We start from the raw sequence: 14814 nt of genomic DNA, 5'->3' as shown, positions 1-14814 counted from the left end.
TGACCCAAATTTACCATTTTCTTCCATTTGTGGAAAAGATAATTATTTTAGCCTTATAAAAGGCACCTCGATCATGTATGCTTTAGAACTATAAGAGTGTGCTGTGTTTCTTTTTTTTTCCCTTTTTAATCATAGGCATATTTGTAATTTTGTTATCTAATGAAAAATCAGTACAGGACTACACAGAATTTCCAGACTCCTGAAAGGGTGTTTTGTCCTTGGGGGTTGAGCACTGAGGAGATGTGGCCTCTTAGGCATCTCCCTGTGGATTTCATGTGTGGCCCGGTGGTCAGTCTGTCTGGGCTCCTGTACATGACTTCGTTTGTTCTGGTAATCTCTGTTGTGCTCCCGTGGACTGGTTCCCCACTGCAGGGTTTGTGAGAACATTGATTTTGACAAAACAAAAAGTCTGAGGCAGGAACCCCACAGGCCAGCGCTGTGCAGACCCACACCCAGAGCACGTGTAACGGGAAGGCAGCGCACCACCTGGCCTTATTTTGAAGCAGGTGCCTGGTTTCAGCCAATAGACGTTGCATTTTCTTTCCCTGTTAACGACTGTCACTCCTTCCCAGTCAAGGCGACCTTTGCATCACAGGTTTGTGAAAACAAACCAACCACAAAACAAGTACACCGTTTTTGTAATCAGGCTTTTGGAACTTTGCCTCACATAAAAGTCCAAATCATTAGACATTTTGTTAAATGAAGCATTAGTATGATCTTCCCACCCTTTGCACGTTGAGACTGGATTCTTGTTTTTTTCCAGAAGTTTCTGTGGCAAGATCGAGCAGTGTAGAAGAGAAAAGGTGTGGAGGTAAGTTCTTTCTTTTAACCAATCTCTAATATTTTCTAATCATTTCTCTACCCATGTGTTTTATATGTTTCTACTATTGGCCAAAAAGGACAGACTGGAGAAACTCCTGGATCCCAAACACCTTATGTGTTAGTGTAAATACTAGCAGTAAATGATTGAGACCAGGAGCAGGGTTCTCAAAGTGGGGTTCCCAGACTCGCATCATCAGCATCCCCTTGGAATGTGATAGAAATGCAGATTCTCAGGCCCTGCCCCAAGCTACAGAATCAGGCCCAGTAACCTGTGGCTTAATGAACCCTTCATGTGACTCTGATGTACACTAAGCTTACTAACCAGGGACCTTACTAACCAGGGACCTTGCCATTAGCTCTAATTAAATCTCCCCTGCGTAAAATAGAATTCAAGTCATTTGTTTACGTTTGCAGAGCAAGCCCATCCATGGCTGGTCAGCCTCAAATCCCCAGACTCCTGGGATGACTAAATGTTAATGGGGCATGAGGTTCTACCTACAACGCTGGAGGTATTTTTCAGACTTCCTGCAACCCTGAATGATACCAGCCACATTCTCTGGTTCAAGTCCATGATAAATCTTTGGGTTTTGCAACCTTTGCCATCTAGAGGCTGCTGACATACTTTGCTACATGGCGAACATGCCTGGATAGTAGGGCTGATAGCCTGATGCTCAACGTGCATGCCACATGTCTGGTTTTGATGGCATAAGCCAATATTCCCACCAGATGTCTTCATCTATGTGGCTAATAACCTGTAGACACACATTCACACCAAAATCCATTCCAGAGAACTTGGCACAGTGGGCTTTGGTCCACATGGAATCTGGAGCACAGTATGTGTATTTGAGAAATGTACTTACCACTATTAGTTATGTTGATTAAGAGATCACCGTCTGTTACATTATCTGTTTAGCTGGTTAATCTATTCATTAATTCAGTGAATGAAAGCATCTGCCAAGCACCCATCTATGCTGGCCTCTGTAGGAGGATTATGCGGGGAGCCAAACAGCCCAGCCTTTCTGGAGCCGACAGTCTTAGTTCATCAGAAACCGCAGTGCCCGAGTAAGGCAAGGTCTGGTGCTGATCTAAGTCAGCTCCAGGAGTTCACCACCCAGCAGCTGCTAACCTGGGATACAGCTGCAAGGTGTATACACACTAGTTCACATAGGAATAATAACAACAATCATGTAAGTTTTCCTTGATATTTTTAGATCCATCACTACGTGCCACACACTGTGTTAAATGCTTTAGACAAGAACAAGGAGGATCTCATTTGATCTTCACAAGGAACAGCAATGCAGATCACACACGTCCACATTGTTTACTACCCTTGGAGGTGGATGAGGGTTTTGGAATCCTGCAGTTTCCAGATTGAAGAAGGGTGATGTGGTGCATATGCTGTAGACAACATGGCACTTCTGTGGGGCCTGGGGCAGAGCTCTGCCCACGCTCTTCGTTGACCCTGCCATGCAATATGGGTGAGGTGGAGATGCCAGTGTTCCTCCTGTAGCTCTGGTCCAGCCCTGCAGCTGATGGCTCAGCTTAGGCCACGTTTTGCTGCCAGACAAGTGATGAAATGTCCAAGGTGTTGGATTTGGGAATTGTTGAAAAGGGATGGTGGCCATGTATTTTTTTCTGTGTTTTACAAATGGGGACCATGAGGCTCAGAGAGGTGAGATCTCCGGAGAAAGATCTTATAGGTAACGAGTGGTAGAGGGGGTGGGATCCAGGCTGTGTGAGCTGAGGCTGAGCTCTGAACCGGAGCACCCCAGGAAAAGAGTCCTGATGGGGGGGTGTCTGGGAGAATCCTGTTTAGGGAGGCCAAATCACAGCAGTCCTGGTTGGGTGGCACTCTAGGGCAACGCAGGGTCCAAAGTCTTCTGCTGCCCTCGGAGGCCGCTGAGGTCAAGTGCGGAGCCAAGTATGTAGGGAGGAAGGGATCCCAACCTGCTGGAGCCCGAGGCAGAGCCCAGGGTCCCCCGCTGATGCCTCAGCAGGTAGCCAGCCCTCCTGGCCTGCCAGAGACCCATGATCCACCTTCCTCTGGCCCCTCTTGCTGGGTTCAGGTGTCGGAGTCAGTCAGGCCCTTGAGCATATGGGAGAAATGGTGCCAAGCCCATATCCATACAAAAATGCCACTTCTTCATTTCTGAATGAGCTGTGTGAAAACCCGGGAGCAAGCCTTGCGATGCTGTCTGTTAGCTTACAGGAACTTTAGTCACTCGAGGATATTTAGAACTGATTTTAGATCTTTTGATGCTGACAGTGGCACATAAACATATGCAAGTAAGAGATCAGATGGATGTTCTTTTAGGGCTGATAGGTAAAAACAATTACTGTTCCAGTTTGTTAATGCTGCCATTATGCAAAATACCAGAAATGGATTGGCTTTTATAAAGGGGGTTTATTTGGTTACAAATTTACAGTCTGAAAGCTATGAAAATGTCCAAATTAAGGCCTTCCCAACTAACAGAGGTCTTCCAGACACCATTGACCTTCCTTCAGTGAAGGCTGTGCTGATGCCTTAATTTGGACATTTTCATGGCCTTCAGACTGTAAATTTGTAACCAAATAAACCCCCTTTATAAAAGCCAATTCTTTTCTGGTATTTTGCATAACAGCAGCATTAGCAAACCAGAACAATTACCTAGCAAGGGTGTTATAGGAAGTTTAGGGAGACAACACAGGCATATTTTGTTGTTGTTCAGTTTGATGAGAAATCAGAGTTTGCACAGAAACCCAGCCACCTGAACCAACTGGGTGGTTTCCCGTCCAGCTTTACTGACCAATAACCATGGAAAAACATTTTCAAGGGAAAGAGCCACACTAAGCAGATTCAAAGAAGATTTAATAGGCAGTATTTTTCCCTTATGCAGAAAAATGGTCTCCTATTGAAATTTCTCGACTTAGAGAGCTATTTTTAGTTTCATGAGCCACAAAGGGTATATAATCGTCATAAAGATGTCAGCTGGCTCCCGCCTTCCCCAGACACCTGCGGAAATGATTCATTGGACTAATGATAAAGCATCTGCATATGGAGAACATCATCTGTCTTCTGTGTGTTATAATGAAATATCCATTATCAACACTACAGAAAATATTTTTATCAGTACGTGACATTGACCCTGGGGAGCCCCAGCAGCTAAGTACAGAGAAGTGACAGCATGTATGAAGTCAGCTCTTGCTTATCTTAAGGACAGCTTCAGCGTTCCAGTAAACGGTTCTAGGGGTTGCTGGGGGACACCCCCTAGGTGCTTTACCATTACAGGTTGGGAGCTCTCCAGAGGCCTCACAAAAAAAATCAGGAAAGGAAACTGATGAACTAAGCTCTGTCGTACTCTTGCACCATCAACTAAATAAACTAGAAGTGAAAAGCTCAAGTCTGGGAGTGGGTGATCCTTACAGAATGTTCTAGCAGGGTCCGACTGGGTTTTCCAGTCCTGTGTGCTGGAACTGTGTTGCCCATTTGGAAGGTTGGAGCATTTTGGAGTTAGTTGCTGGTGACGGCTGACTGTGGACCAGAGAGGAGGTGGTCTTTGTGCGCCCCGTCCATATAGCTCGGGGAGCAGATTCATCACTGGGGGGGAAGCTGTAACACTATGTCCAGGAGCTGCAAAAGGAGCACAGCTCAGAGGGCAAAGCTCAGCCTTGGGGACAGATGGGGGACCTTTGAGCTCCCCCAGATATCAGAGGGGAGGCACTGATGGCATCCCTCGTTCCCGAGCCTCTGCTGTCCAACTGGCTCTCTCCCCACCTCCAGGGGACAGTGAGGGTTAGGCAGGGCTCAGGGTTCAGCAGAGCCCTGGGGTTACAGCCTCTCATACACTTGGTGAATAATAATGAGTGGCACAGAAACACCAAGTATGAGAGCCCCGGGACTGGTGCTGGCAGGTAGGAGCCCCTCTGGAAGGGGAGCAGGGGAGCATCGGGCAGGGAGCGTGAAGGCAACTCTCATCACCCATGGGAAGGAGCCGGTGATTCAAGTGCAAACGCTCCAGGGCCTGGGTGCTGGGACAGAAGGACAGACTTCCCCACCCCCGCCCCAGCCCTGGAGACTTTGCCCCGGGGTCCACGGTGATTCCGAGCAGGCATCCCCAGCTAACCCCTTTGTGCCCAGGGTGGGCAGGTCAGGGGAGAGCACAGTGGGGGCGGGGGAGAGGTTGCACCTTCTGGTGCCCCGTGGAGGGGCCACCCTGAAGGCAGAGCCAGGGGTCCTCAGGATGCGCTCGGGGCAGTGGGGAAATGCGTCCGTAACCCTCGGGCAGTTAGCCAGGGCACTGGCACTGGATAGAAAACGTAAGATCCCACTCTGCTTTGCCTGATTTTTCCCTGCTCACAGTGTCCTTTGTTCCTGGAAAGGTTTGAGACTTTAGTAATAAAGGGCTTGCCAGCACATGATGATTATCTACTTCTTTGCTTTGTTTCTCAGATATTACAGGTCTTATGTTGGCATCACACAAACCAATACTGTTTTAGAGACTTAGTCCATGTCAGCTAATTTTTCTGAACGGTTTGTATTCATAATTCAGGGAAAATACCTCAAAGAAAGAGAACAGATGCTAAAATGGAAAAACAATATGTTAAAAGAGGGACATCACATGACTACTTAAAAGATAATACTTTATGTCTTTAACGCATATTATGTTTTTTTTTTTGGAGTGAAGCAATTGCTTTAAATGATCTCAAGATATAATTTAAGTGAAAACATGGAGTGCACGGAGTAATATTTATGCCAACACATACCCACACGTCGCCGGTTAAAGGTTGCAAGTTTGCAGAATTACAGGACACAGGAGGGAGGGGTTAGTCCCCTAGGAAAGGGGTTTGGGTGGCTGCGAGTAGGGAAAGGAGAAAGACTATTTTCCTGTATATCCTTCCTTTTGCACTTGCTAATGTTGCATAGTATGTATATATTTATATTCAAAAGTATAATGGAAAAATAAGAATTATGTCAATGGAAAACGTTTTTAAGTAAAATGAAACGAAGGAGAAAGAGGAAAATGGCCTGGTTGGCCGGTGACCAATGATGAAAGCAGGAAGTGTGTTCCCCTGTGTTCATGTGACTCAGCCACACTGCCTGCTGTTACACTCAGAGTATTTAAGTGCACACACAAAATGTTTCTCAAAACCCCATGGCCCATAGATTGTGCTGCCCTTGAAACAGAAAAGCAGCCTCAAAGAAGTCTTGAAAGGACAAAATGCTTTTGTTAGTGTATTAGGGTTTAAGTTATTGCCAAAGGACAGATAATAATCAATAACAGCATCAACTCAAAGTACACCACGTCTGCAGTGGGGGTGTTCCTTGGCGACTGTGACATTTCCAAGGAAGCTACTATGGTTTCTTTAATGTTGGAATAGTTGGAGCATTTCACCCCACATTCTCTCTCCATCTGAGAGATGCAGCGTGAGCTATTGAGTAGCAGGCTCTTTTCCAGTGTAGCCTGACTTTGGTCCTTGCTTCCCAGAGTTCACCATGTTCCACATGCTGGCCGTGGGGCTGAGCAGCTCCATCCTCGGCTGTCTCCTCACCCTGCTCATCTACACCTACTGCCAGCGGTACCAGCAGCAGTCCCATGATGCCACTGTCATCCACCCCGTGTCCCCCGCCCCTCTGAACACCAGCATCACTAACCACATCAACAAACTGGACAAGTACGACTCAGTAGAAGCCATCAAGGTAAGTGACCAAGCCCAGGCAGATCTGTGTACAACTGATGGTACACTTTGGATGACTGGTTTGTGAATATATCTCAATAAAACTGCATTAAAAAATAGCAGTCAGGAATTTGAAAAAAAAAAAACCAATCAGGAGCGCTTATCAGGCCCTGGTGATTTAGGTTAACTTGAGTCAAGCCTATGACTAAGGATGCTTCAAGAGTGGAAAAATAAAAATAGATGGGAAGAAATTGAAAACAGCCAATCCTCTTCTAGTTATTAAGCACGTGTTTGGTAAGGTAAATAATGTGGGGAAACAAATAAGTGAAAAAACACATTGAGCATAGTAGAGCCTTAGGAGAGAGCTCAAGATCAGCAAAACAATCTCGTAATTATATTCTCTTTAGAAATTCTACTTGAGAATCTTAAAATATATAAAAATATGTTTTACTTTTACAGGCATTTAACAAAAATAACTTGATCCTGGAAGAGAGAAACAGATACTTCAATCCACATCTCACTGGAAAGACCTATTCTAACGCCTACTTTACAGATCTCAATAATTATGATGAATACTAAACAGCTCTTATATTTTTGGCCTCTTGTAATTGCCCAGTTCCTCAAGGCCTGTGCTCCGTGACTGCCGTGTTTCTGAGGCTTCAGAGACATTTCAGCTGCATCTCAAGCCAGGAGTGCCCCATCCCTTCCCAAAATATTCATCTTTCATTGGCAAAAACAACAACAAAAAAAAACTAAATGTGGCATTGTGAAAATTTGGTCTACAACACGTGATCATCGTCAAGTGAGCCATGATGTGATGTTTTCAATTGTTTAGCCCAGTTTGCTACCCTGTTGATTGTTTTCTTGAGCTTTTTTATACATGTGCCATCACATTGGAAGAAGTCTCTAGAAATATGTCTTCTTGCTTTTAGGCATAAATGTTCATGATGTTTTAATTCAAGAAAGTAGGCACTTTATCTTCAAGCCCTCCCTCCTCATCAGGAGTGCTTAGGCTCACAGCATTTGATAAAATGAAGAAAAACAATGTGGCCATACAGTGATAGCCTACGCATCTCCCATGTCCCCCCATCTGAAAGATACTGAGGAATTCTTGGAAGTGGCCTGTGCATTTGGACTGGGAATGAATCTTGCCTAAGGAAGCCAAGGGATTCAGCCTGGCCTGTGTCTGCAGATGATGCTATGACATGTGGTGCAGTTTTTGTATTGTCATTGGAGGAGAGACCTGTCCCAGTAGACGCACAGACAAGGAGGGACAGAAGGAAGTGCTCTGCAGGTTGCTGGTAAAATAGCCTTATTCTGACTTTCAGATTTCCTGGCAGTCCGGGGAGCTCCTTGCCTTGCTGTTCGTCTGGAAGCCCACCTGTCTGATCTATAGTAGCATCCTAAAGAGTCAGTCTGTAAAATAACCCTTGTTTACTTCCTTTCCACTGGAATTTTGATAGCTTTGACATCTCCTCTCTCCCCACAAAGAAAAATCTTGAACATTTATTGTGCCTACTAGGGAAAGAATTGAGAGTACTGGAATGAAATTGGAAACAACTTTTAATTTTCCATTTTGTGGAAAGTTCTGAAGGAACCTAACATTGGAAGAAATGCAGTTTTTTATTTTTCATCCCCCTAATGTAACTAATTTATGTAAATCAGTCCCTATCAAGAGCATTAAGGATGTGTAAAGCTGGCCTTCTGCAGCTGTGTATACTGAAGTGCTACCGCAGTACCAAGCTGTCATGGATGACCAGTGTTTTTAGCTGATGCCTTTTCTTTTACTTCAATGCTGCCTTCTTGTCCACCCACTTCCACTTCTCTCTGTGCACGGGGGCAACATTTCAAGACACATCTTTGAGAAATCAGGGAAGCTGAAAGTAAGGTTTTTGGCAGTCCCTGTGATTCTGAGCATTGTTCAAAGCTAAGCATTTTAGAATGCAGTGACACCATTCCGAGATTCCTAGAAGAAAGACTTGATGAATTACCAGCAATGGATACATAACTCATGGCCATTGGTTGAATAGTTATTGAAAGCAGGAGTAAGATTAAAAAGGTTCATCTGGTACCTCTGGGCATTGGGATACGGGAATGGACAGGTATAAATATATGTTTTTATTGATAAATGAACCTTAGTATTTTCAAAAAATATAAAGGATGGATATTGAGGATCACAGATTTTATTACTGTACATGTTTATACCCTATCCAATTTAAAGAAACAATTTAAGAAAAGTCTTAGGAAAATGCATATATCTTAGGTTTAGCAGTGAATCTTGGTGAGTCCATATACCCAAATTTGCAGAAATGATTTATAAAATTAAAATTAAAATGGCTGATGGTCTCTGGAAGGTCAGAGATATTGCAAATGAATGACATTTGGGGTCATTCCAAGGGAGGGGTCCCCTCGCAGGTCATTCATCCTTTGTATGCAGTACACGATTGCTCTGTCTCTGTACAGTCAAAACCCACACTCAGTAGATGAAATTTAGTCCCATGGTTTCCCAGTTGTTCCTGAGTTGGGTTTTCTTTGGATGCTTTAACCTATCTCATCACTTTCTTGTAAAAAAAACAAAAAAGAAATGTTTTGGATGTTTTTGCTGTTTTTTGATCCCTCCCCTATATTTTCTAAGCTTAAAAGGTGATTTCTATTTCCTCTGGGAAAGAAGATGTAAGTGTTTCCAGAAAGCTTCCCTGGACTTGATGGGAAGTGCTTTCTGAATGACATCCACATTGGTCTTTGAAACAATCTTATAGCAAGGCAAATACCCACACACAAATACACAGAATTTTCATGTCAATAATTTAAGTCTTTGAGACCACCACTGCCCCCCAAATCCCCCACTTTTGTTCCTTGACACACTATTCACAGGAAAATTGTTCTGGATTCTTCTTCTTCTTCTTCTTCTTCTTCTTATTATTATTAATCAAGACAACAATTGGTTTAGAATAATTGTAACACTATCCTAAGAATTTTAACCTGCTGCTGAATAACTGCTTTATTTTTCCATCACTAAAGATATTGAATAGCTATTGTTCATGAATATATGCCTCACACTCCCAAACTCTAGTTATTACACAAATTCTTGAGTCACAGACTTTCCCAGTGGTGTCTGACCATTCTACTGACCATCCTTCGAAAAGCAGGTCTTCTTTAGGCCAGGCATGTGGGATTCCTACTGAAACCTTGTAGGGCCGCTTGTCACTTTTTTTTCTTTGTGGCATAGAAAGCACAATTAGAGACTAAAATTTTTAAGCTTCACCAAATAATTGAACCTCTCTGAAGTTGATGTCAAATGATATTAATCACAGTTTAACTTCCTGGGTGCCCTCTGGATGCTGTTGACTTTGGCTAATTTTCATTAGGATGTTGTCTTTAGTTTCACATTTAAATTCTTAGAAACAAATCCCAATAGTGTTCAGGATCTTCTCTTGTACACCAGACTAATCACCATCTGGCATCAATCCTAGATCACACAGATATTTTACAGGAAGGAAAAGAACACAGAATTCTCACACACTGTGCACCATGTGACCTTCCCAAACAGTTTCAGGGATGGGTGTTGTTGATGTAAGGGAGGGCTTTGTCACTCCTTTGAGATATGGTCTGGCAGAATTCTGAGGAACTCTGAGCGGTGCTGGACCAGGCTCTGCTTTGTGGAAGACTCACAGTCACCAAACTCATGGGCCTTTCCTTCCCAAACTGCCTTTTTCATCGAAGGATATTTCTATGCTACTGCCCTTTAAAATGAACATGAGACATCTGAACTTCCCTGTTCCTTTCTGGACATTTAACTAAGCCTATTCAGGTAGATTCTAACTAGCATCCATGGTAGAGAGAAAAAAGAGGGCTCCTTGTGTGTGTGTGTGTGGCAGGAGATGGGGAGAAGACAGAGATTCTAAAGGAACTGAAGAGGAATCAAAAAGAGTGAGTAGGCATGAGAGTATCCCTGCAGTGGAGAAACTTCTGTCCTTAGAAATGGTCCATCTACATGACCCTGGGTGTTTTGAAGAGCCAGGGATCTGGCCCCATTGATTCATGGAGTGATACCAAAGAGAAAAGACATGAATGTTGAAAAGGGGCAGAAAAATAGGGTGTCTATGAAAAGCTAGGGACCTGGTCACCCCCAAGCTGAGTGTTATGGGAGGTCCCAAGTTAGGGTTATCCATGATCCATGTGCACATTTGGGGGCATCTGCACTTTGGAGTCTTTCCAGAATCAATTGCAAGGTGCAGGAGTTTTAGCGAGGGTGTCCTTATTCTCTTATTTATCTGCAAATGAAAATTATGGGAATAAAAATCTATTTGGGTGAGTGTTTTCACTAGAGTTTTTGGGAGAATTAGTGTGTCACACATCAAAAGTTGTGGGCAGAGTGTGAGTAAGAGGGATTCCATGTTCCCAAGAACCTACATAAGGGGATTCGTTAAGAGTTCAATTGAATAACAAAGGACATTTTGGTTTAAAAATGTGTCGTCTGTGCTCACTACTAATCATTTTGTCTGATACTTTGTGCACACTGCAGGTACAGCCTCTACTGTGTTTGAATCTACAACTATCCTTAGGATTCCTTATAATGTTTTTCTTGATTTTTGACTAAATCACTGAACATCTCCCCAACACAATCAAACCACTTTCCGAATCAAATCGCACCAAGGCCATCAACTTTCTTTAGCTCCAGGATGTCTTACACTTTATTGGGGTGTTTTTGAGCATGGCTTTTGGCAGCAACTCCATTACTTGTACTGGAATTCAGCATATCCATCTCAAAAGACAATTCTGGGGTTCCTAACAACAGGTAATGGTGCCATAGATTCAATGAACTGTCTGCCTCAAAGCAGCAGTTCTCCATTTGATGGGTGGGGGGAGGGGGTTGCGCTTAATTCTCACAGCTCCAATAATCAATTTCCCTGCAGGTAGAGTATTAAAATGGTAGCCTTAAGCCAACTCAAATGCCAACCCTTCACCATTCTTTTTAAGGTGCTTGCATTGGCATGTTGAGCAGATCCGAGTGTTCTAATGTCTCCATTACTTCATGGGGAACTTGACAATTTCTATTGGAATGACATAGCCAATGTTTGATTACCCACCAGTGAATTATTTATGGCAGACACAAAAAAGCCAGTCTGAACCCCCTGCTTCTCTGGTCAATGTCTGAAATGGAAGGACATGGAGTAGTATTAACTTGACCTAAGAAATGCACAAAAGGGAATATCAAATATTGAACCGTGTATTACCATGTAAGGGAAAATACTTGGAGGCCTGCCACCATTTTGGAAGTGCTGTTTTCTTCTATTGAGGTCATTGATAATATTTGTTTTAAGGACATTTCATAACTCTATAAATACTGAACCAAGGCATTCAGGTTATCTGTTTTAAAATGATAAAACAGAAGGAAAGATACTGCTCTAATGCTTCCTTCTTTTCTCTTTTGGAAGTTGAAAAATAATGAACAAGATGCAATGCTGAACTACTGGCAGTGATTTCTAAAATGATGGTATTATTCAATACTTGTTTTTAATGGGATTATATTAAAGATGCATTATACATATTTGCTAGCAGATGGATGAAAAATTTTTTTCTTTAATTATCAGAAATTTGGCACATGTAGATTTGTTCTCTTTTGAAACTATTGTTCATTCTGCCACTTAGAGCACCATAAAAACCTAACTCAGAGCTTCACACAAACATACTAAGAGTTCCTAATGAAAAGTGTTTCACAGTGTTTTTTAAAGACCATGTTAGCTCTGCCATAGAAAGCAATCAAGCTTATCGCACATAATTGGAGTTTAAGCAAATATGTTTCACCATTTGACATGATAGGGGTAACTGTTCAAAACACTTTCAGACCTGAACGGAGAAAAGTAGAGGTGGAAAATCACTCTATGGTATTTCGTAAACTAAAGTATACCTCACACAAGCAGATTTCTTTCCCCTCTGCACATATTGTGTCAGAAATATGAAGCCAATATTTCAATATATTAGGTTTTTGGCAGTTTAATGCTGCCTAATCTATTGTTACATAAAGATTAACAAGCTGGAAGGGGGATTTGGATTCTGGAAAACCCAAACTATCCTTTAATCACGTTGCTAAGAAGAGAGCAGTGTTAGCTGCCCTCTTTGTATGCAAAGATAGTTTAATTTCATACAAAAAAAAATTGCCAGTGCCTTGATTAGGATAATGATTCGTTTCACTTGGGTATTTTTGGTTACAATTAGCACCAGATGATTTATTGGATAGACTTTAAAGAAAATCACTTCTATTTACCACTTTGAACTCAGGATTAGAAAATGACCAAGAAACACGTCATCTTCAAATGTGATTTTCATCCCCCACTGGGGATGTGGCACCAGAATAGTTAGATGGTGTATTCAGAATTTAGGTCAACCCAGTCTGAGCCTTTCAGAAAATGACATCATTCTAACATTTTCTTTCTTTCCAAAACACTGCAGTGTTTGTTCTTAATAAGAATGGCGGTGTGATGCCAACAGTAGCTAGATGTGTCTATCACTGCTCATTTATAGGAAAGTCCATAGATATGGGAAAACCAGACACAGCCTGGTGAGAGCTGACATGGGGGTGTGGCCAAAGGAGAACTATCTAGAACTCCCTTAACTTTTTTTTTTTTTTTAAGTCCATATCAAAACTGCTTTACAAGGTAACGAAAGATGTCACCTTTCATTTGGGTTAAGAAAGTTAATGGCATTTTTCCTGCTAAAATTGATTGGTTTTCCCTTATACCATGACTGCAGACCAAAATCTAATGCGAACTTCTGTACTTGGGGAGAAAGCACAGCACAAAGCCTCAATTTCAGCACCTAGATTCACCACTAAAACTCTACATCATAAGAGAAAATGCACAAATTTGGTCCAATGTAGGGTTCTTCAAACGTGTGTGAAAACACTTGTGTATTATACCACTTGATGTGACTTCTGAAGATGTTATGAAATGGTAAATGCCTCATTATGTGTTACTTTGCTGTTGCCTGTTTTATGATACAAAATAAACCTATTTGGGATTGTTTCATTTTTGTCAGTGGACATTCTCCAAAGCCAACTTCAATGATTGGTGGACTTGCAGAAAGTTACTGAACTCTCCCCTCCTTAAAATTTTATTTTTAAAGCACAGTGTATATGAATTATAATGGAGCTTTTCTAGAATAAGATAGCATTGATTTTTTCCTTCATTTGAATGTGAAAATAGAGTTTGAATTGCCCTATTGGGATATTCATGGATGGCTGGGAATTTTCTCTTGGGGTCACTGGGCATGCTACACATTTTCTCAGTCCTTGTATTTTAGTTATCACAGTTGTTTGAAACCTTGTGATTAGACAAGTGCAACAGAAATTTCCAGTGATCTTCACTTTCATTTTTTCTGTCCTTCAGCTTGGTGGACTTACATGCTCTCCTGAGAGCTGTCGAGGTCTATAACTCAGAATGTCATTTAATGACAACTGACAGAGACATTGTTTTATAAAAGTCAGTTTAAAACACCAACTGCAACAGCCCAGGCAGGGTGCTCATTACCTGCTGCTTTGATCAGTTATGGAAGTTCAGAGAAGGGCAGGTGAGGGGACAGGCGATGTCACCCAATCAGCAGAAACCAAATCATACCCCTCCAAGTCTCAGCTCTGAGGAAAATGAATATGTTTAAAAGATAAAATTAGCCATGATAACAGAAGGGAAAATGTGCTCACTCACTGCTCTTGGAGAATTGTCAATTTCTATTTCCCAAACATATTTCACCTTTTTAAAACAACTATTTCATAGAGATTGTTCCTGAGGACTTTCCCACTATCTCTATCTGCCAGCAATTTCTCGGGGCAAAAATAAGAGAATCCTGATTATGTACAGTATAAATTGTATTATATTTTTTTGTACTTATGCTTTATGTAAATAGTTTGTCTCATGCAATTGTATGTGAGCATTGAAATAAATCCTACCATTCAGGAAACAATTTCATGGTGTCTTTATTTGTGTGGCCTCGGAGGCTCCTGTCCCCCTACATGTGCTAAGGCATAATCACTACTTGGAGCCACATTGACTTTCAAAGAATGTGTCAGTCAGAGCCAAGCCTGCAGATGGCTTCCTGGGTTAAACCCCATAACATGCTCTTGTGAGATCTTCAGAAACTAAAAACTCTCAACTGATGGCCAGGACAGGACTAAACAGATGCATGATGAATTCTCGGTTGCAGTAATTGACTTTTAGAAATATTTTCACAGCCAATAGGAAATATGTGGAAAGGGAAGTCCATCAATTCTTTTATTTACAAAGAGTTGGAATCAGCTACTGTAAATGATTTATTTATTCAGTTATATTAGCCTCACCCTCT

At 42.1% G+C, this 14814-nt stretch overlaps 1 protein-coding gene across 2 annotated transcripts in view; it reads left to right on the top strand.

Annotated features, from left to right (window-relative positions):
* The window catches only part of SEMA5A (semaphorin 5A), a 524772-nt gene extending 510336 nt beyond the window's left edge, over positions 1 to 14436 (top strand). For both annotated transcript variants that reach the window (XM_037799396.1, XM_037799395.1), the window contains 3 exons: positions 764 to 811; positions 6288 to 6499; positions 6937 to 14436. In XM_037799396.1, the coding sequence (XP_037655324.1) occupies positions 764 to 811; positions 6288 to 6499; positions 6937 to 7056 (380 nt within the window). In that variant the 3' untranslated portion in view covers positions 7057 to 14436. The remainder of the gene's footprint in view (positions 1 to 763; positions 812 to 6287; positions 6500 to 6936) is intronic.
* Positions 14437 to 14814: the final 378 nt, after the last annotated feature.

This window comes from Choloepus didactylus, chromosome 11 (assembly GCF_015220235.1).
Source record: "Choloepus didactylus isolate mChoDid1 chromosome 11, mChoDid1.pri, whole genome shotgun sequence".
NCBI lineage: Eukaryota > Metazoa > Chordata > Mammalia > Pilosa > Megalonychidae > Choloepus > Choloepus didactylus.
Note: the sequence above shows the minus strand (reverse complement) of the source record. Positions and strands in the feature narration are given on the sequence as shown.